This window comes from Anguilla anguilla, chromosome 13 (assembly GCF_013347855.1).
Source record: "Anguilla anguilla isolate fAngAng1 chromosome 13, fAngAng1.pri, whole genome shotgun sequence".
Classification (NCBI taxonomy): Eukaryota; Metazoa; Chordata; class Actinopteri; order Anguilliformes; family Anguillidae; genus Anguilla; species Anguilla anguilla.
The window spans coordinates 32,721,723-32,744,342 of record NC_049213.1 but is presented as its reverse complement, the minus strand read 5'-3'; the positions used below and the strand labels follow the sequence as shown (position 1 = coordinate 32,744,342).

The 22,620-nt window shown below is 45.4% G+C and overlaps 2 protein-coding genes across 5 annotated transcripts; both read left to right on the top strand.

Moving 5' to 3' along the window:
* The first annotated feature begins 633 nt into the window (after positions 1-633).
* LOC118210654 (von Willebrand factor A domain-containing protein 1-like) lies at positions 634-16,922 on the top strand. Of its 3 annotated transcripts, none has more exons than XM_035387003.1 (6): positions 634-1,286; positions 10,463-11,020; positions 12,971-13,294; positions 14,051-14,326; positions 14,551-14,823; positions 16,119-16,922. In XM_035387003.1, exons 1-6 carry the CDS (start codon positions 1,193-1,195, stop codon positions 16,151-16,153), a joined length of 1,560 nt encoding a protein of 519 aa, XP_035242894.1. In that variant the 5' UTR covers positions 634-1,192; the 3' UTR covers positions 16,154-16,922. The 3 variants fall into 3 exon arrangements, with proteins under 3 accessions (XP_035242894.1, XP_035242893.1, XP_035242892.1); XM_035387002.1 differs by having other exon boundaries at positions 16,116-16,922; XM_035387001.1 differs by having other exon boundaries at positions 636-1,286; positions 16,113-16,922.
* Positions 16,923-17,688: 766 nt separating this feature from the next.
* LOC118211377 (cyclin-L2-like) lies at positions 17,689-22,528 on the top strand. 2 transcript variants are annotated; one of them, XM_035388542.1, is made up of 10 exons: positions 17,689-18,003; positions 18,214-18,288; positions 18,472-18,581; positions 18,694-18,814; positions 19,843-19,907; positions 20,567-20,666; positions 20,843-21,101; positions 21,264-21,354; positions 21,508-21,603; positions 21,891-22,528. In XM_035388542.1, exons 1-10 carry the CDS (start codon positions 17,743-17,745, stop codon positions 22,081-22,083), a joined length of 1,371 nt encoding a protein of 456 aa, XP_035244433.1. In that variant the 5' UTR covers positions 17,689-17,742; the 3' UTR covers positions 22,084-22,528. The 2 variants fall into 2 exon arrangements, with proteins under 2 accessions (XP_035244433.1, XP_035244434.1); XM_035388543.1 differs by having other exon boundaries at positions 17,690-18,003; positions 21,508-21,582.
* Positions 22,529-22,620: the final 92 nt, after the last annotated feature.

The window sequence follows — 22,620 nt, the reverse complement described above, 5'->3', positions numbered from 1 at the left end:
GGAGCAGATGAGGACAGAAGTGGAACCTTTGACCTCTCACATAGTAAACCGGATTCAGGCACGCACAGTAAACAATGCACTCGCTGACCGACACAGTAGCAATATGGTCATCCTACTGTGCGCTGTTTCCTTGGACTGCCTTTTGATGTGTCCATATAGGCTACTGTACAGTTATAAAGGCACTTATTAGGACCAGAGCCAAACATTTTGTTTTGCGAAAGGCCCTCGAAGCCATGAATACAGAAAAAATGAGGCAATTAGAGAATTATTGAAGAGAATAGCGAGTTCTGTCAGTCTCTATCCATCTCACAACGAACCGGAGACTTACTCAGGCATGGCGACATTCGCTCACACCTGTATCGTAAATAGCGCCATAAATAACCATACGATTGTCGTTAGGGCAATTGAGAAGATATAATGTGTATAAAATGATATGGTTTATAACTCGAATAGGCAAGATCGTACGTTTGGAAAGTGTATGAGAAGCCTATTATTGGGGGGGGGGGGGGGGGGGGGGGGGGGGGGATGCATACACGCACACACAAATAATAGGAAATGCATCGGGCGCAGATCCAGAAATTCTGACGCCTCAACTACTGAGACATTTGGAAGAAGCGTGGAGAAGGGGGGTGAGAGAAGAAAAGGGAGGGAACGGCCTAAGGAGGAGAGGGGGGGAATCGGTAGCACAGGAGACGGGGAAAGCACAGAAGCTCCGTTGTTAGCTTTGTTCCGCATCGAAGAGGCTATTCCGATTCTGAACAAAACGAAGACTCCAAAGACACTGACACAGCGCACGAAGCAGAGGAGAGAGGAGTTCGCGAGTCGTCCAGTAGAGGGTACAGGTGTTTTTGAACTTCTTCGCGTAAAAGGGGGATCAATAACCATATAGCAGAACAAAGTGAAAAAGAAAAAACTTTTCCAGCGAGTCGGATCAAAAAAGCAAACCTGGAGTGTAAACGTACCTGTGTGCCGGCTATTTCGCCAGGTGATTTAAAAGAAACACAAAACTCTAAATCTTCCTGTTGGTGCAGACTGCCGTGAAGACGCAGATCCCTAGGGAATGTGGGGGGAGCGTACTGTGCCGGAGAGAAGATACGGACAATGAAATGGACACCGACTAGCACTATTTAGCCTACACCGTACATTGATCACTTTTTACAACTTAAACAACTATTTCAGAAGTACATCACTAATGCTTTTAATGGAGGGGTGGATTACACTCATCGTTGTTTTAGGCGGTGTGATATTGAGGCCGACCAGCACTCAAAACGCCATACCTGAAACAGGTGAGTTCCGAGGGGATGCGGGGACCAGAGTTCAGGGATAAACGAGTGAAGATAATCTGGAGATTTGTATCAATTTCCTGTTTATGTCTAAGTTCCGGGGTGTTAGGTCGAGTCTGTCCCGACTTACCGAGTTAATCATTAACTAAGCTTTTTGTACGTTCGTAATACATAATTGCACACAGTATTTAAACAATTATGTTGTCCCTGGTTTTACGACAAAAATAATTTTCGACTAAAATAAATGTGTGTGTGTGTATATATATATACAATATAGTAATAATCATAATAATAATAATAATAATGACAGGTACAACAATAATAACAACAACAGTAATAATAATAATAATCATTATTATTATTATTATTATTATAATTACTATTATTAGTGTTTTAACCTTACTTCTGTTGTCACGCGAAGGATACGCTGTTTTATTTTTTTTTAGATAAAATGGCAATTACAGCCTGTACAGTTGTTGCCACAGGTAGCCTATTCATTCTTTACAAAGCGAAAATGGAGAAATCCCGTAAATGAAGGAAACCACAAGCCCTTTCTCCGGCGGCCTTTGTCAATAAAAAGCGACCTTTGAGTAATACGACGACCTGTGAGTAATACGGCGAATGTCTCAACTAAAGAGCTCGGTGTTGTTGTGCGTGTGTGCGCGTGTTGGGATGGGAAGGGACACCATAAAAGACTATCGGAGGAGCGATGACTAAACTGAACCCGTCGTGGCCTGGAATGACTCAGTGGCCTTCTCTGATTTGAGGCTGACCTCACCCGCAGAGATTGTAACATTACTGTACATTGTTGAGAAATTGTCCTGTAGACAGATGGTACAGTAACTGAATAGCTGCTGAGTTGGTAGTAGGCCACTATTTAGTTTTATTGTATTTTCAGTGTCAGGGCAAAGCTTTCCATTAGTACCAAATAAATTACTGGTATAAGTTTTTAAAAAACATTATATTACAGATATTAGTTCTCACTGTATTTGACGTACACAGCAGACCACTGTGATTTGGACTAGAATCTGTTCCTGCTGAAGTGAATGTACACCTATTATATTATTTAATTGACACAAAAAGCATTAAATAGTCTCCCGTTTACAGGTTTGTGTGTGTGTGTGCGTGTGTGTGCGCGCGTGTGTGTGCGCGCGTGTACTTTGTGTGTTATGAGAAGCAAACACATCACTGAATAACTTTAGCAGGTTATTCAGTGATGTGTTCGTGTAACAGTTGGCTGAAACACGGACTATAGGCAGAGGAATTGACTTTACTTGTAGAGCAAATAACACCGCTTATATATTGGAGAGAAGACATGGATGTACACATGATTTTCCGCTCTTCATATATGGAGCCAAAAGCAGATCTCTGAACCCTACAAGCAGAAAAGGGTAATCTCATGGTACAGATGCGCAAAGGAGTACGGAGTGATTCACTAACAGTTTATGATCGTAAAAATGAAATTCGGTATGATTTTAATGTCCTCCAGCTTCCTGCTTCTTCATGGTTTTCCCACTTTGTAGTATAATATACAGCACTGTAAAAATATAAACTGTGAGAAACTACAGTAGCCCAGGGTATTGCATTGTGTACTTCTATTTCTAACAGTGTGCTGTGGAGCTATTCCACAAAGAGTACTCCTCCGTCTTGTATTTTGCTAATCTGATCTTATAGTATGTGGTAGGGGTCTGTTTTCTATGGGTGACATCTGATCCCAAAGAACAAAGTCTAATTATGACCAATTCACAGACGGTCGCTTGATCAGATATGCAAAATTGGCCAGCAATTCCATACTGTTCATTCATTCATTGCTGTCCAAATGTTTTTTTTCAGTAAAACTGGTCTCAAACCATTTTCCGGTTCGTATGGCACTGTTCGATCCTTTAAATAAGCCCGAGTCGTTTTCAGCCAGGACAGTTCCAAAGAAAACAACCCATAAATCATTGCCATTGGTTTTTCAGGTTGACTAAACTTGAATTAAATATTAACTGCACATTTTTTGATCCATGGTGGCCCCAGAACTTAGAAGATGCCTGAATCTCTCCCTATGGATTTAAGCCAGAAACCTTTATCTGATTTTATAAAACACAGAAGGCAAAAAAAAAAAATAAATAGCTCAGCCGAAGTAGATGTCCTTTGAAAATTCTTGCAAGACGCTGCCTGTTGCTGTGGAACAATTGCTCCATGGATTTGATAGGGGCGACATAGCTCAGGAGGTAAGACCGATTGTCTGGCAGTCGGAGGGTTGCCGGTTCAAACCCCGCCCTGGGTGTGTCGAAGTGTCCTTGAGCAAGACACCTAACCCCTAACTGCTCTGGCGAATGAGAGGCATCAATTGTAAAGCGCTTTGGATAAAAGCGCTATATAAATGCAGTCCATTTACCATTTACCATGAAACCTTCACAAGGACTTTTCAGTGGCAGAGTACCAGCAGTCCTCAGGTACAGGGCCTAAAACGGGCAACAGTGTAGGAGGCTACAGCATGGAAAAGCACAGCGCCTTGCACACCTTATCTCTTGGTAGCACATTATCATCATTCGCTGCACCTGAAAACCACTCATACGTTTATACTGTATATTCGCTGGATAGATTCGGGTTACATGACTTGCTCTCGGAATATAGCGGTGATGTTGTGTCCCGCTCATTATTTGAGCCCGCAGTGCAGGCATCTGATTTCACGCCCATGTCTGCTCACCACTTCAAAACAATACATTTTTTGGGGGGGCTGAGAAACAAAATTTTTTGCTCTGTCTTTGTCCGTGGTTCCGTACGTACCACGAAGATCTGTCTTTGAGCTTACAGTAAATAACATCAAATCAAAGGTGCCAAATTGTGAACCCACATGTTTAGTGGGACATCAAGCACAGGCCTACCTGCTCTGTGTTGGGGGTGATCTTGCTGAAGCTGGGCAAGGCCGCAGCGATATGTCCCTGAGTCCAGCACTCTGCAGGCAATACCCAAGAGTTCTGGATTGGGGAAGTGGGGCTGTCAAAAACCACCGCATCTTTTGTTGTTACCCTTTAATACAAGCTATGTTCCTGGATATTGGCTTCTTGAATAGCATGCTTGCTTTCCTGTGCATCCCCGGTACTGTCGGTTTCAAGACAACAGTGTTTTTTTTTGTTTTGTTTGGTTTTTGTGGTGAGGTCCCGAAGCCCATCTGGGCACATTTGACACACCTGTCATGTGCGTGTGTGCTCTAGAATATGTTTGTGGTTCACTATTGTGTGTTGCATACCCGTGTCTACCAGAGCATTTGTGTGCACGCATGCATGAGAGTGTGTATGTGTGTTTGTTTGTGTTCATACTGATCAGTATGTACTTTGTGGTCATACTGATCAGTATGTACTTTGTCTTCGTGCTCATAGGCAGCTTCCAGTTTCTCCTTTCTCGCCTGTTTGCCCCACCCTCCCTCTGATTTTAAGTCCCACAAGTACTGTACAGGAGGCTGCCATGAGCAACACTAACTGCCAACCCAACCCCCACCCCTGCCCTTCACCCTGCCTGGCCTTTGCGAATTGAGCTCCACCCAGCCTCTGGGCTCTATGGGCTCTCATGTTTTCCAAAGGGAGTTTTCATGTCCCACCCTGGCCTTCCGCCATCCAGTAGTCCATGTTTTTGATCTCTGGGAGAGCTGCGCATTTTCCATGCAGTTGTGTGACTAATGCAGCTTCAGACAGGCTAGGCTGACAGAGGGGAAGTATGGAGGCAGGGCAGAAAATGGGCAGGGGGACAGATACTGCAGCTTGCCACGGGGATGTAGGGACCTGCACCTGCGGTGAAGGCTGCAGACTTCCTCTGTAATTTGGGGCGTGGGAATGGTGATGATGATGATGGTGATTGTGTGTCCGTACATACACGTGGTTGTGCGAGCGTGCACGTGTGAGAGCGCATGCATGCGTGTGCCTGTACTTGTGTTGTGTCTGACTTTGCTGTTGTTTTAACATAATCAAAAATTGTTCTGGTGAAGACACTTCTTTGGCCGTCTCTCCTATTACAAATTCGCTTTTTTTTTACGGAAACCAGACCTCTAAAAACCTCTCAGGCCTCAATAACAGAGCCATCAGGTGTAAAAAGCGCTCACTGTAACACACAACCCCGAGCGGCTTCCTAATTTAATTTTTCACTCTTGCTCCCATCTGGTTGCAGAAACAGGTCCTGACTCTGCAGAAGGACACACTTTGGCAGAAGCGTTGCTCCCCTCTGCCGTAGGGGCTCTCAACAAGCTTCCCAGCTGAACACTATGTACTGTATGCCTAGATGCATTCATGCAATTGTGTTTGTCCATAACTCACAGGTGTGGGAATGGAGGAATATCGCTTTATGTCCATGCACTTATATCCCTATGTGTTGTACAAACTGTGTAGACAAATTTCCTCTGGGAGCACAATAAATATAACCTGTCTATCTAAGTTACATTAAGTGAGATGTGAAAATAAGCTTGTCAGTGCCTATTTCACTCTTATACTGGATATACAAGGAAGTTATACTTAATTTATTTATTTATTTTCCAGAGTGACTCATATTCCAGTGCTTTCAAGTAAGCTGCCCCTGGTTAGCCAGTGATGTTGCTATGGGTGAAGCATGCAGGTTTTCTTTTTTTAGTTATTTACAAAAATGTACCCTGTCTTAATAAGTCATTAGTAAGAAAACACGTTTGAGCATTATCATTTTAAAGGTTTACAAAATGCATCGGATATCTATATGTTTGCAGCTTGGATACGATCTCAGAGATGAGTTTTTGCTTCTGTGTATTTATGACTAATATGCAATTTTTTTGCCTGCAGCAGGAATGTGTGTGTGTTTGACCTGGAATTGGTTAAAAAAAGGAATTTGTCCCTTCTCTCTTCTAAAGCATTTATGCTCTAGTTCTTAAAATGTTATCTTTAGAGTTGTCTTGTTGGCATTATATCCTGGAATCTATGTAAGACTGATAGCAGTAGCCCCCCCTCCCCACCTCATGCACAAAGGATAAGGGTATGTTACATACCAGAACCTGTGGAAAGATTGAGACGATTGTGAGCCTGTTGATACACATGTACATGCATGCATAAAGGAATTTTGCATATCGCTACACGGGCCCATTCACCCACAGCCTAGCCCCACCCCCTCTCCTCCCCTCACATACACACATACACACAAACACACAAACACATACCATGTGCGCAGTCTACATCCACTGGGACCAAATGTCTGTTTCCCTCACTTTCACCCACAAAACACTCAAAGATGTGCCCACACACGCACATGAACACCCACAGAGCACCCCTGCCCCCCCCCCGCAAACACATACACACACACATGCATTATCTACCCCCTTGGCCACCCTTCCAAGCACCCCCCCCCCCCCCCCATAAACACACACATACACACACACACACACACACTTCTCTGTGGAATGCAGTGAGGGGGAATGCAGCGACTGTACATTCCTCTCCATCTCTCAGACAAAACTACCCGCACACACCTCCCCCTGACTCTCTTCTTGTTTCCCCTCCTTGATCTGTCTCCCTGTCTCTCTTTTTCTATCGGTCTCTCTCTCTCTCTCTCTCTCTCTCTCTCTTAGTCAGTTGGCAGCAGCCACTGGCCCACACTGCCCCTTCTGTGATCCCCCCTCCCCTCTCTCTGTCTGTTTATCTTCACTCCCAGGTCCAATTAAAGAGCTCCTCTGTGAAAGGAGGGTTTTTCACTGCATCTGCGATTCCACTGCCAGCTCGTACTGCATCACTGCAGCTCCCGGGGGCTCTGAGGGCTAGCTGTCCATCCTCCTCTGGGCCTCTTTCCCCTCTGTCGCTGTTCCGTGTTACTTTTATTGTACTCTTTCTTTCTTTCTCTTTCTCTTTCACTCTCTCCTGCCCCCTCTCTTCTCTTTTCTACTCACTATTTCACTTCACTCGCTGACAGATTTCCTGCATTGTCCATAAAAGTTTAATGGGATGGTGGTGTTCCAAGGAGACAGCAGTGAAGTGGAGGTGTATATGTGTGTGTGTGTGCTTCGTGTTTTATTATGGGAAGCATATTTGTGTGTGTGTGTGTATGTGTATGTGCATGCTTGCGCATGTGTGCTTGCTTGCATGTGTGTGCATGCCTGCATGTGTGTGTGTGTGTGTGTGTGTGTGTGTGTGTGTGTGCATGCATGTGTGTATGTGTATGTGTGTGTGTGTGTGTGTGTGTGCGTGTGCGTTGGCCATTTGTCTGTTCATGTCCCTGCCTAGTCATTAGTTCTTGTTCTATCATGAGTAGCAGTGTGGCTTTGGCCATATTACTACGCTGTTTTGTTGTCACAGCGTGTGAATATGAACAAGTCTGTGAAAGTGACGTGCGGCTTTCTCTTAGTAAAATTATCATCCTCTGAGATTTATTTCAGGTACCCACCATCTAATTTAATAGGTTTTGCTATGTTAAGAATGCAGCCATTTTAGGCGTATGTATCAATATTATCGGAGTTCTTGGTTTCGTTGCTTCAGTGGTGGAGTTTCAAATTTTCATAAAGCGAGATTAACCTTCTGGCATAGAAGAGTGAAATGAATCAAAAGTGTCCTTTGTTCAGATGTAAGCTAACACTTTCATGCTAAGCCCTGAAAAATGTCAGGATAGTATTACCGTATTTACAAGGGTGTTCGTCTCTACATTAAGTTATCTGAAGGTCTAAGTGCTGTACTGGTGGTAATTATAACCTTCATACCAACTTGTGTGGTAAAAGAATCCAGTGTTTCTATAATGCTAATGCCTGTTGCCAAAATTACATGGTTGAGTAGGCTATGAACCATAGCTTTCACATTTGTGAGCTGTATGCTCATTTCTCCTTTCCTACTGTACATTCTGTGACCCCAAAATCAACTAAGACATCAAAAGAGCTTCAAAAGCAATAAATGGTGTCAGTCATTCTTGTGTCTGAAAACGCAGAATACCTCTTTTGAGCTCAAAAACTGAATGAAATACCAATTTTGGTGTGTGGAACCAATGATGTAACTAACCAATAGAAACTCACCTGGCTCTAAACTATGAATCCAATTATACATTACTGTGGAGAGCTGACCTGTTTTGAACTGCATAATTTAATGTAATTTAACATTTTTCATTTGAATGTATTGAGGTCTGTCTTTGTTGCCCCATGCATGCAGTTTTGATAGGATTAAAACTAACCCTTGAAATAAACTTCTGTTTCAAACATAGTTTTTTGTTGGCTTATTGTCCAGTGTGTGCCATTCAGAATTCATTGATAATCATTTTGTATCAGCAATATTAGTGAAGCAGTTACTATTACACTACATATGTGATAATACCATATGTATATGCCCTCACGTTCGTATATATATATATATATATATATATATATATATATATAATGTGTGCTCGTACTTACACATTTCAAATAACTTGGTTCACTTGGTTTATTCATCACTTCTCTGTGCGTCTTATTAAATAAACTATGATTTATAACATGAATTTCTTAGAAATGGTTGTTCCCCGATCGTGCTGAGAATCAGACCTCAGTATTTATGTGGTGTTGGCACGCCTGACAAAAAATTTGATGCCAATATTCTAAGAAAGGGTTCAGATATTATGCCCAGAGGAACAGGAAACCTCATTGATATTCTGAATAGAACTGAATGCTGACTAATGCACTACTTTTATGCTACTATGCAGCGAAAGGTGTGCAGTGAAGTAATGGGGGGGGGGGGGGGGAGCAGAAGGGTGGGGGAAACCCCTCATTCCATCATTACTCATGAATCTGAAAATCATGGTACATTTTGCCATACATTCTGCTCTGATAACGACATTTCATTGGTGTTTCAAAACTGCAAACCCCACTGAGATTCAGTCAGCTGAGAAAGTGTTTTGAAATGCTTTGAACGTAGGGTGCCAAGACCCTCAGATTAGTAGCTTAATGCCCACCATTTTGTTTTTGTTTTTTTTAAATGGTGTTCGCCTCAGTTTGCTTTCAGTCTCATTTTGTCACTCAGTTTGTTTACTCATCGATCTGTTTATTCTCCGAGGTCAGCTTCTGTCACTCCCTCTGCAGCTTCTGTCCTTTCGGTTCTTTTTGAAATAAATTTGGCATGCAAAGCTGGGCTGAGCGTGTCCAATTCCCACCCTAATTTGGAACGGACAACTGTGCGACCGCAGCCGCTCTGGATAAGAGCGTCTGCTAAATGCCTGTAATGTAATGCATTCTTTGTCCGAACCCGGGAGAGTGAAGACATCCGCGATTCTCCTGTGAAATATGTGGTGTTGCCAGTCCGCAGACCACAGCTAAGGTTGCTCAGAGTGGAGTCGGAGGAAGACCTTTCATATGCAGCTTTAACATGCAGTTCGCACACATGCCCATTGATGTCAGATAGCGCCCAGTCGACGCTAGGCAGCGATGGAACGCGGACTCCTAACCAAATGAGCCCTATCCTACCCTGGGTGACACATCGCCAATTGCTATGTCAGCTACTGTCCACACAGTCAGCACTGGCTTGGTTCGAGACCTTGGGGCTCGTCCATGCACCACAGCACAATCCCTTAACCGAAGACCCAGCACCCTGCCTCTCCTCCTTTTACCTCTGACCTCCCTCTCAATGATTCAAACAGGCTTCATTAGCATCAGTGTTGCGAAAGTATCCAAAGACAAACTCCCCCCATGCTAATTTCCACCTTTGCCCTTGCTACCCTGAAAAATATGGAGTTCATTTTGTTAATCCTTTTTTTAATTAGGAAACCTCGGTCAAATTCCCCTTAGTCTACTTTTACTAGACCCAAAGAGATTACATACTTAAGTCTTTCCTCATAACTTTACATTTCATGGAAATTTAGTTGCCCTACTTTTAAATTTTTCCACAGCTTCAAAATCTTGTTGTGTGGTGCCCAGAACTGCACGCAATATTCTAGGTGTGATCTGACAAAGGCTTTGTATAACATCTGTCTATCTTTAATATCTATCTTTATCATTCTGGCTGATTTTGATTTTTGATTGTCATTGTTGAGCATTCGTTCATTTGAATTGGGATGAGTTTTATAATTATACAGTTATCACTATACTTGATAGTTATAGTTGCTGGTGGGAAAGATTTATCCTCTCTGTACTTCTCTTTTTCTCTTTTCAACGGGGAAATTTGTCAATAAAGTAAAACTTTACAAGGTGTCTTGTAAAGCTAATATTAAAACAGTAATTCTCCCCTTCTCGCCCACAGTGCTGAACTGCTGTGAGGGGGATATTCTGTTCCTCCTGGATTCATCGGGCAGCGTCTCGTCCTACGAGCACTACCACATGATTCAGTTTCTGTCACAACTGCTGCAGCCCTTTTCCCTGGGGCCCGACCAGGTGAGAGTGGCGCTGCTGCAGGTGGGGACTGAGCCGCGCCTGGAGTTCGGGTTCGAGGCCCACAGCACCCACCGCAGCCTGCAGGGGGCGCTCTCGAGGATTGCGCCGCTCCAGGGCGACACCAACACGGAGGCAGCCCTGAGACTGGCCCGGGAACAGGTGCTGGTGCCCGGTGGGGCGGGTGGGGCCAGGGCGGGGATCCCCAGGGTGCTGGTTTGGTTGACTGACGGAGTGCAGCCTGGTGCTGTGGAGGGGCCCATGGTCCAGCTGAAACAGGAGGGCGTGGCCATTTTAGCAGTCTCCACGGGATACGGGGACTATCAGGTGCTCCAGAAGGTGGTAACCCCGCCTCCCAACGCTCACCTGTACTTTGTGGACATTGACGACGTGAGCATCATCACCAAGGACCTGCGGGACGCCATCATCGGTGAGTGTGTCAGGGGTGGGAAGCAGAGGAAAGCCTGGAGTGGAGAGGAGAGGGGTACACGTGGTGTGAAGACAGTTTTAGCATGTGGTTATGGGCAGAGCAAAAGAAACAGTGATGTGATGGGAGAGTGACTTGGCCATAAGTAGCCTACGTGGTTACCAGTTCCATTGTGATGCTCATCTGATGCATGTGACTCCCCCATGCCCACTCACAGATATGGATGGAACATGTGGTATGCTTCTATGGATGCTTCCATGCTTCATTTAGGTGTTCATTTAGATGTCCGATTTGAAAATTTCTCGCGTGCTTCTTCTCCTATCACCAACACTCTCCTGACGAATAACAGGATTCACGAGGCGCCCTGTTACAGAACTGGCTGTCATGTCCGTTGGAGCATATGGTTGATCTCTCTTGGGAAATGTGATGTCAGTCTAAATGCATACCAGATATTGGAATTGGATATACAAAACATTATAAATTGTGTGTGAACAGACGACAGGATAAATAAAAATGGCCGCACATTATGTATTATCATATAAGTTGAGTTTGTTTTGACATGCTAAACTTGCCATACTGACATATCTTTTCTGAGAGATACACCCCTATGAAGAAAGTCTAATTATCTTGTTAGTCTTAACTATCAGAGTGTAACTTTCAGTGATATGATCCTGACTGGTGTACAACTGTATACAAAATATCCATTTTCAAGTAATTCATACAAGTAAACAGAAATCAGATATGGAGACATCCAGTAGGTCAGCTTTATCAGATCTGAGTTTTAACAACCACTTATATCAATGTATGTGGATACTGAATGGGAATGGTCGGGTATTCAGTTTTTATTTCTTTTTCTACTTTAATTTAGCATGCAGGGAAACATAAATATTGATGTAAGCAACCAATTTAACAATGAGTTTGGGGTGTCTGCATTGCTTTTTATGCGAATGGCTATTGGCTACAGAATGAGTCTAGAGTTACGTCTAGAGACAGTGTTTAGGGAATGGTAAGAATATTTATTCAATACTTTGTCTTAGAAATTGTATTTGTGTACAGCAAGAGACAAGAGCAGCAATTGTCTACTGTGAACATGGCCTTGTGGGATAGCAAGAGCCTGCAGATCCAGAGGCCATTGCCTCTAAGGGTGGAAAATTTTGGATGAATGGCGAAATGCTTTCAAAAAGTTACTAAGGTATGAAGTCTAAATATTTGGCAGCCATAATGGGTGTGGCATTTGACCTATAGCAATGAAAAGTCTTTCTCAAAACATCTTGGCACTGTGAGCAGAACAAACCCCAAAATTGGACCCGATAAAGAAGTGAAATTAGTGCAGAAGTTATGTTGTGCAATCGTACGAGGCGCTTTAACAAGCAGTAGGCACGCACACATAAAATCAGTTATATCATAATTACAGTTGTGCTAAATGTGAAATGAGCACGATAAAATGGTAAGTTTCTGGCTTGACATGAAAAATACATTTTATCACTGTGGTGGGTGTAGAAACAGAAGGAATATTACAGGCATAGATGGAAAATAATCCAAAAGTGCAAAATCCAGGCACAAGTTACGCAGAAATGTAATTAAGAAAATAACCCTTTCAAAACACAGCATGAAAACTAGCTTCCTTCCTTCCATGCACTGGCTCTTATTAATACACGTGCGCAAGTTGCTCAGTTGAGCGACAGACCCCTTGCTTTTTTCCCCTAATTGCCGCAGCATCATCTCATGACTGTGGTTTCTATTTTGAGGGATTTCACAGTATGAGCTGTTCAGTCTCCCGCATACGGCTGTCTGTTAGCCGTTTTTTTTTTTTACCCTCCCCATCCCTTGCCCTCACTGGCGGAACATGGCCGCCCATCTTTGTCCTCTTTGTTTTTTGTTTTCCAATTTCATTCAACGTCTCTCTCCCTCCCTCCCTCCCTCCCTCTCCCCCCGTGGCGATCCCTACGCCAGAGCTGATCCGGGCGGAGCGGCTGCAGGTTCGAGACGTGACCTCCAGCAGCGCGGTGCTGCAGTGGCGTCCCGTCTTGAGCGGCGGCACGGGCTACTACAACATCGTGTTCGGGCCGCTGGGGACGGAGGGGGGCGGAGAGGGGGGTCCCGGCACCAGCACCAGCACCGGCAGCGGCCCGTTCCGCCGGGTGAGCCGCCCGGGCGACTCCACCTGGGCCGAGCTGACGGGCCTCCGGGAGGACACCTGGTACCGCGCCACGCTGGAGCCCCAGTCCAACGTGGACTTTCTGAAGCCCCTGTCCGTCAACTTCACCACTCTGCCTGGTGAGAATGATGGAGACACGGGGGGCGGGGGGGGGGGGGGGGAGAGCGAGAGAACAAAACGGATAGATGGGTGGACAGATCGATAGAATTTGGCAGTCTGTGTCAAAAAACATTAATAAATTGAGTCAAGCGCTAACAGCAAAGATTGACGTTGACGTTGACATAACGACACAACAGCGTAGCAGAACATTGAGTTGAGATATTGAACTGAGGCTAAAGCGAAAATCAAGCTTCTGTGTGGCAGGGGGCACAGAGCTTTTATTAAGCGAGTTCTCCTACACATGGGGGTCCTGTGTCTGTGACCTGAGGGTGACCTGCAGCGGGGGGTTCTGGGTCATGTGCAGTTTGTATGTGCTTTACCTGTTATGGCTGTGGAGATGAGATTGGATAAGTTGAGAGTAGGAAAACCAATGATTTCAGTTGCTGTGTGTGTGACAGTGAAGAGTTTATTCCTGTTGGAGACTGTTAGCATATTGAAAAGATATATATAAAGGAAGCATCCTGAAGAAGGGGGCCTGGCTAAGCAAATAAATAAGCTGTTTACTGGAACCGTGGGATCAAAGGCAGCTATAAAATCCCCTGGGCTGTGAGTCTCCAGGACCTGGAACAGCCACGACAGGAATATTTTGTTTGGCTGTTTTTATTTTGGCCAGATGTCTATTTTGTCAACTATAATCACTTCTCTCTCACCCTGTAGCTTCATGCCGTCTCGTTTGTCAGTGTCTCTTTTTTTCCCCCGTCTTTCCTCTTCTCCAGAGGTACTGAGTCCCACCACGGTCACGGTCACGGAGTCGAACACGAGCAGCTTGAAAGTGAGCTGGGGACCCCTGCAGCCGAACTCGGTGCTGAGGTACGAGGTCGAGTATGGCGCCCTCCCGAGGGGGGAGGTCCGCATTTTCATCGCGGGCCCAGACCAGAGCTCGGCGATCCTCACCCAGCTGCAGCCCAACACTGAGTACCTGGTCACGGTCAGTGCACTGCACTCCACTGGCAGGCAGAGGGCGATGTCTGTCAGAGTGTGCACTCAAGAGGGTGAGCATCAGGGTCTGAAGCTCCCAGACAGGTGTTGCTGATCCTGAATTGATCCTAGATTAGAGAGTACCCAGAGCCCTGAAATCTCTCTCTCTCTCTCTCTCTCTCTCTCTCTCTCTCCCCCCCTCACTCTCTCTCTCTCTCTCCCCCCTCACTCTCTCTTTCTCTCTCTCTCTCTCTCTCTCTCTCTAACCACCCCCCCTCCTTTTTCTTCCGTCACCCAGAGCTTCCCGCCTTACAAGATCTGGAGCTGACGACAGTGGGAAGTGACTCAGTCCAAGTCAGCTGGAGAGGTGGTGTGGAGGGGGTACAGGGGTACTGGGTGACTTGGGAAGGGGGCAGTGGCTTCTCTGGCCACACCAACTCTCTCTACCTGCCTCCAAACTCCCTCTCCACACTGCTAACCCACCTGCCCCCCGCCACTCGCATCTGTGTCTCACCTGTGTACAGGACAGCCCGTGGAGAGGGACTGTGCTGCACTGCACAGAGTTACTCAGGTGAGGCACTCACACCCGGGCTCAGGTAATACACACACACACAACTATTTTTACTGTTATGTTGCCGCTGTTTTCTGTGTGTTACCGATTTGTTGTTTTGCCTGTTTTATACTTAATTATTGTGGCTCTTTGACATTTCTTTTATATAAAATATCTTATTTTAGCTCTGTTAGCCTTCAAAAAGGCACTAGATAAGGATTATTCATTTATGTTGCCTGATTGGATAAGTCTACATGTAAATACATCATCATACAGTGGAGGTATGCTATATTGGTGGGTATATTCTGGATTAAATCTGAAGGAAAGTTTATTTACACATAATTTACGTGAGTAGAAATAACTAAGATTATTGGTAAAATATTTCAATCTCATCTAACACCTTTTATTATGCTGTGTGTCTGACCATACTGTACTGCATGAGTGAATATAATTGCTGTCGTGAGCAACTTATAAACTGAACATGGCCATGAAGCAGTTTTGCAGTTTTTGGATCTATTTTAAGTTTCACCAGCAGTGGGGAACAGCACACAGAAATAATGGCAATAATATTAATTAATGAAGCTATGAAATAAGAAACACAAGTGATGTATTGAAGTGTGGCCAGAGTATGAATGTCTGTCCAATCCACTAAACAAACAGCTACAACTGCAAAAAAACATATGCACAATAAGCATAAGAAAATATCTGGGCAGTATGAATGAAGCAGTGACATTTGTGGATCTTGGAGTTATGGTAAGCACTTTATAACCCGGGGGAATATTAGTATGTAGTGCATGGCACTATATAGCTCTGGAATCTTTGAGTCCTAAGGTGATATAATATTATACTATCTTACAATTAGCCCCAGTTGATTATAAGGTGGTATAATCAGTTGGGGCTGATCATTTGATGCATCTCCCCATTCTACAGTCCACTTGTGGCATGTGCCAGGTTTATTCTCAGCACACAAGCTTATGATTTTCAAAAATGATAACAGATAACAGATACGCTAGCCTTTACATGGCTTACATTTCATGGTTTTTACACCTTTATATGGCTGCGTAACTATATAAGCAATGTTCTTTCCTGAGGGTACGGCAGAAATTCCCATATCATTGCTCCTGAACCTGGAGCCTACTGGTTACAAACTCGGTCTGGACACTACGGCTGCACACCGCTGCCGCTGCTCGAGTGGCCAGTGAGATTAACCACACTCGTGCCACTGTGTTTACAGACCAGCCTTGTAACCGGTTAATTTTAACAGGTACGTCTCCCTCTCTCTCTCTGCTCTCTCTGTTCATCCGTGTTAGAAGCAGGAACCTGGGGCCACGGGTCATACAGTTCTGCCTGAGCACACAGGAGCCAGACTACAGTGACGCAGTGATTGAGTAACCGGACGTGCCAAAGGGGAGGAGAGGAGACCGAGAAGCCGAAACCTTTGAGAGATCGACCTCATTATTGAAAACAGGCCCTAAAATCACCTTCAGACACGTGCACACACAGACACACACACCCACCATTGCAAGCAAGGAAAGGGGTCAGGAAAATGTATTTCTCAGTTCTTAAAGACGTCAAGGGAAGAAATCATTCACAAGGCACTTAAACTTCCTTTTTTGTCTGACGTGGGGGATAATGCATGTGACAGAGACTCTGGTTTGAATACTGTACTGTTGCTCCTGGAGGGCAACATCCTGGTGATAGGGGAACCGGTTTTCTCACAGACAACATTGAACCTATCAATAGGTGTCTCATTTCTCATACATTTTGTGACGTATGTTGCACATCAATGTTTTTAACACTACAGTCTGAAGACAGGCTCTGTTGAAGACTAATGACCAAAATTGAGAATGACCTTGTGTCTGCTGCCATCCTGTGGTCTCGAGTTCATACAGCAGTTTTCTACACATACTTTTCAGAAGTTATTAAACCAGCCAAAAAATCTGGATTAAATTCACTAATATGTAGGTATGGATATGAATATTAATAGATATATTTATAACAGAACACTAACTATTTGTTTTTTAATCTCCTTTCGGATATAATATTTTGTTTTAGATTTTTATGTTGTTTATTTGTTATTTGGGTGTTTGTAAAGGCAATAAAGAGTTGTGTGAACAATTTGCTGTTGCGAAATGGGAATTATTTCTAAAACTGTATTCTATCGAAACGTCAGCTCTTCTCTTATAAAACCACGGATCTTTATTCTTTTATATTTGTATTCTTCAACTTTTGGTACTACAAAAACATTTATTAGTCGAAGAGATGTTATGCGTTTGATACGGCCCAAAATGTCGATCACGCCCAATGCTACAGGTGGCGCCATATTCACAAACTGGTCAACTGACCCAGTGGGTTTGTGTTGTAGGCACAGTCAGGTAATTTAATGAGGGAATATATTTCTTGCCTAAAGTGTACTTGTCGTGCCATCTGGGTTGACAAAAAAATACGCCTAAAGACAGCAGTCAGTAGCCTACGCTACGATGCTAGGAGTCAAACAAAACGGAAGCTTAATTGTCGAAACAAGTCAGTAAAATACATAAGTTCAGACTTAAGTTGGTGATGCAGACAATAAAGCCGTTTCGTTTGCATGGCGCAAAATAAATATTAATAATAATAAATGTAAACTTCTGAGGTCTCACGACAACAGGACTATAAAAAGACTTGACCAAATTCGGCAGACACGTTATTTTTGCGGATTTAAACGAACAAAGAACTATACGGGAAACACTTCTCAAGTGCAGTTATATCATCTTGAATGTGATCTTTAACTGGTTAAAAACGGGGCGTCTATGTGACGTAAAGCTTTGTCAGGATTGGCTTGGAATGATCTTTTTATAAAACAGCCAATCACAATCGGGTACTTTAAATGGTAACTATCCAATGGAAAAGTGGCACACAGGAAGTAATCGCAGTTACGACGTCTATCCGTTTCCTGGCTGCATGCTGCCGACAGCAGAAGTTATTATTATTATGGCTCCTGGAGAATTAAGGATCCCTGCCGAAGCGGAGGATGGTATTCTGATTGGGGATAAGCGTTACTCTGGTGTGGCTTTAACACTGGATAACTGTCTTCTGTCCCCGGAGCGGCTGGAACGAAGTCCCTCGGCAGAGCAGGGACTTCCGCTAGATACGGAGGAACAGCTCAGGACTCAGGGCTGCGAGTTGATACAGGCCGCGGGGATACTGTTGAGAATGCCGCAGGTCAGTGGACCCATAAAAAAAACTGTTTAGGATGAAGCGACGCACGTGTTAAGAAACATTTAGTATGAGCAATGCTTGTAGAGAAAGGGAATGTGCGCAGGAGCAGTTGTGATAGAGTAGCGTGCGCTATCAAAGAAAGGAAATTGTGGAATAATAGGGAAAGGGAAATCAGTCGCTACATTGTACACCAATTTCTTTATCTCTTTCCAGGTTGCCATGGCAACTGGGCAGATTCTGTTCCAGAGGTTCTTTTATTGCAAGTCCTTCATCAGACATTGTGTGGAGGTGAGGGAACAGATATGTGCACACACACACACACACACACACACACACAATGACAGCATTTCAGTCATTGTAGTTTGACTTTATGCCTCTAAAGCTGCTTCAAACCAGCTGTCCTTGTGAATCCTACACCCCACCCCCCGTCTCTCCACCTGCCCTCACCCTTCGCCTCTTTACCGTTTTAAGACCGTGGCCATGGCCTGCGTCCATCTGGCCTCCAAGATTGAGGAGGAGCCGCGGAGGATCCGGGACGTCCTCAACGTCTTCCACCGCCTGAAACACAACAAGGGGAGCAGGTGAGCTGAGCTGTCCCGTGGGATTGTGTAACCGCTCGACGGTCGACCCTTCCTCCCGTAGCGCAGGTTACCGAGCACTGACTCCGCCCTCTCTGCTGTCTGTGTCTGCCAGGACGGTCGCGCCCCTCCCGCTGGATGCTAACTACATCAGAATGAAGAGTCAGGTGATCAGCGCCGAGAGAAGGGTCCTGAAGGAGCTGGGCTTCTGTGTGCACGTCAAACACCCGCACAAGGTGAACTCTGCTAACATACCTGAACTCCGCTAACGTACCTGAACTCCACTAACATACCTGAACTCCACTAACATACCTGAACTCCACTAACATACCTGAACTCCACTAACATACCTGAACTCCGCTAACATACCTGAACTCCGCTAACATACCTGAACTCCACTAACATACCTGAATTCCGCTAACATACCTGAACTCCACTAACATACCTGAATTCCGCTAACGTACCTGAACTCTGCTAACGTACCTGCCCTTGCCCTTCCTCTGCTTCCTTTTCCTGTCTGTCTTTATAGCTGTGTCTGTAGGGCCCACAATACTTTGCTCTACTTGATATGTCAGTTTGATAATGCCAGTGTAGGGTTATCATGTGCCGGCTAGTCTTACAGTTCACGATTCCCGGAGAGGAGTGAATGTGTCCTTATGCTAAATGTCAGCATGACAGGGGGGATTAAACTGGTTCATATGACGTTTCATTCTACATAATACACACAATGTTCTTTCACAGTTAGGTGAAATGATCAGAGCCTCAATGTCCAGAGTTCAGCACCGTGTTTAGTTTGCTGATTTTTTTTTTTTTAAGTTTGCTGATATCGGTGCTTGTCAAAAGGTCCTTGCAACCTACTGTACAAGAGCACTAAAGGAATGTACTACACTTATGAAATGTTTCCAGTGTGAAACATTTGGTTGGCTGGCTTGAATTTTGTTGGTCAATATGAGAGCTATAATTTCATCATCCTGTTAGCTAGCAGTGTCATTATCATTAGCAGGTAATACAAAATGTGATGTTGGTTTTATAAAAATTACATGACTTAGCCTATACTGTATGGAATTACATTTTATCATTTTAAAATGAATGATAAATACTGGTTTAAAATAGTTTGTAATTCTCACACTGCTTCCATGGTGTCACTACAGTAGTGTGACATCATCTCCATACTCCAACAGCCCCTCTGTTAGTTGCTTGGAGACCTCATAAGAATTTAAGCCTTTAGCACATGACTGTTCTAATAGTTGCCTGCCATTTTCAGATCATTGTGATGTACCTGCAAGTGCTGGAGTGTGAGAAGAACGCTAAGCTGGTGCAGATGGCATGGTGAGATTTTTCTGTCGCTCCATTCCTTCGTGTCGCACGTCATTCAGGAAACTTCCGTCTCCCCTTCTCAATAAATAAATCAAATAAAAAATAATATATAAAATATAGGTGGAGTACAGCTTACCAACCGTGTAATGACCTCGTAATGAAAGCAGAAGTGATTGCTGGTGACAGTCGACCTGCCCTATATCAGTGCTCCCCCCCCCCCCCCACACATTAGTGGTGTGGTGTTATTGGTGTGTTCGTCATCTCTAAAAGGAGAATGTATACGCTTAACATAACTCACTCTGCCTAGAAGTGCAGAGCGTCGCTCAGTCCCATAGCTGGCCTAAGGGAAGCTTTGCACTTGTAAGCAGTGACAACATTACACTGCGCTACACTTGCCCATAAACATGCTACCACCCTGGTGGGATTTTAGACGACTGATCTAAATATTTTCTTCACGGTAACTGAAATTAGCATTTTAAATTTATGCAGGTGCGTGGGAAGTGTATTGTTATACCCTTGCTATGCTGCTGAGAGAATTTTATTTATTACTGTCATGTAATTTATTAATTCTGTATAATTATCGCTTTTATGTGCCTCGCTGTAAAACGGATTGCCTGGGTATAAAATAATGCTACTGTATCCTCCCCCGCCCCGCCCCCCCCCCTTCCCAGGAATTACATGAATGACAGCCTCCGAACTGATGTGTTCCTGAGGTTCAGCGCAGAGACCGTGGCCTGTGCCTGCATCTACCTGTCTGCCCGCTCCCTCCAGGTAACCCTCCACCTGTGAGACACGCACAGCGGTACTTTCAGAACTCCACACACGCCACGCCTGCACACCGCGGTGCCGACGGCGCGGGGCCAGACTGTCAGGGGAGGAGGCGGGATTAGATGTACACGTGGGCCCTCTGTGAAACCCCTCTCTCTGCTTGGGGGGCCCCCCCGCAGATCCCGCTGCCTGATCAGCCCCCCTGGTTCTGGCTGTTCGGGGCCACCGAGGAGGAGCTGAGGGAGGTGTGCCACCGCATCCTCAGGCTCTACACCCTGCCCCAGGTGCCCCTGCCCAAACTGCAGCAGCTGGTGGCCGAGTGCCGGCACGTCCTGGACGCCGCCCGCGTGAAGCCCGGACTGGGAGGGGCGCTTCTGTCCATCAACGGCACCCCTACGCTGGACGGCCCCACCAGCTTCTCCCCCACGTCTAAGCCTGGTGAGGATCACCCGAAACCCCCCCCCAACTCCCCTCGGGTGGCACAATCTCGATGGTCTGCACTGTGCTGACGTTGCAGTCCATCTGGGGCTCCTGATGCTGTTTACATTCATCTGTCCCTCTGTGCCCTCCTCCCCCCCCCCCCCCCCATTTTTCTCGCAGCGTCTCCAGCAGCCGCCCAGGTGACCCGCACGTCCCCCCTGTCTCAGGTGGCCCTGAAAAAAGCCTGCAGGAAGCTGAGCAACGGGGACGGGTAATGCGCCGCCCCCCCAGCGCCAGGGGCCTGTGTTTGGCAGAAGATCTCTTTGAGCAGCACTGCCTCCAGGCTTCATTTTACCAAGTCAAGCCGTTTTAAATCGGTGCCCGTTTGTGTGACCCCCTTCCCCCTCTGTGTGTCGCCCCGCAGGAAGACCAGACTGAGCCGCAGTGACGAGAGGAGAGAGGCTGACCCCGAGTCTCCCGCTCACAGTCCCCGACGCAGGTGTGAGGGGGTTAACATGGAGTGAGTGGCTGCGGGGGGAGTCTGGGCGGGAGGGTTAAAGGGCGCAGTGGGGGGTGGGGGGGGGGGGGGGTAGGGGTGGGCGTGTCTGTCTGACTGATTGACTGCTAGCTGCCGAGTGGCTTGTTTTCCGCTAAAACAGTGAATGACCGCAGCGTGCTCTTCCCCTCTCTCTCTTTCTCTCTCTTTCCCTCTCTCTTTCTGTCTCTCTCTTTCCATCCCCCCCTCTCTCTCTCTGTCTCTCTCTTCCCCTCTTTCCCTCTCTCTCTCTCTCTCTCTCTCTCTCTCAGGCGCAGTCGCAGCGTCTCCTCTCCCGCTCGCTCCCTCTCTCCCACCCATCGCAGGAAGCAGCCTCCCGTGGGCCGGGAGAGAGAGCGGGAAAAAGAGAGGGAAAGGGAACGACGGCGGGAGAGGGAGCGAGACAGAGAGCGAGAGCGGGACAGAGGGAGGAAAGAGAAATATGCAGCACACAGGAGATTTTAATGATGATGGTGATGATGATGCCGACGATGATGATTATGATGACGACGACGACGACAGCGACAAGGACAAAGGAGGAAGCAATCCGAAACTACAGCTGGAAAATATTATGGACCAAACTCCTTCAAGTGAGCCATATCTTGTAGTCCGTTTTATATTGTCATGTTGTCTCAGCTGTTGTGACAGGATAGACTATCACTGGTTACTGGCACAACTGTGAACTGAATAAATATTTTCATTTTTTATGAAATATGTACAATACTGGTCTCCTGGCTACTGGTCGTGTAAGCCATGGATGCCTACTCAAGAAGAGTTTGTTTGGGAGACGGGACATGGTAGAGCTTTGAACCTTGTTTTTCTTTTTGTATTTTTTTTCTTTTCTTTTTTTTCATTTGGAAAGAAATGTGGGAGTCGGTTTTTTAAAATAAAGAGGATAATTTTTCAATGAGCTGCTTGCTTTACCTTCCTTTTTTCATGTTTGTTTAAGAGTGTGTTATGTGAATGAGAATGAGGTTATTTGGTTATAATGGTTAAGTGCAA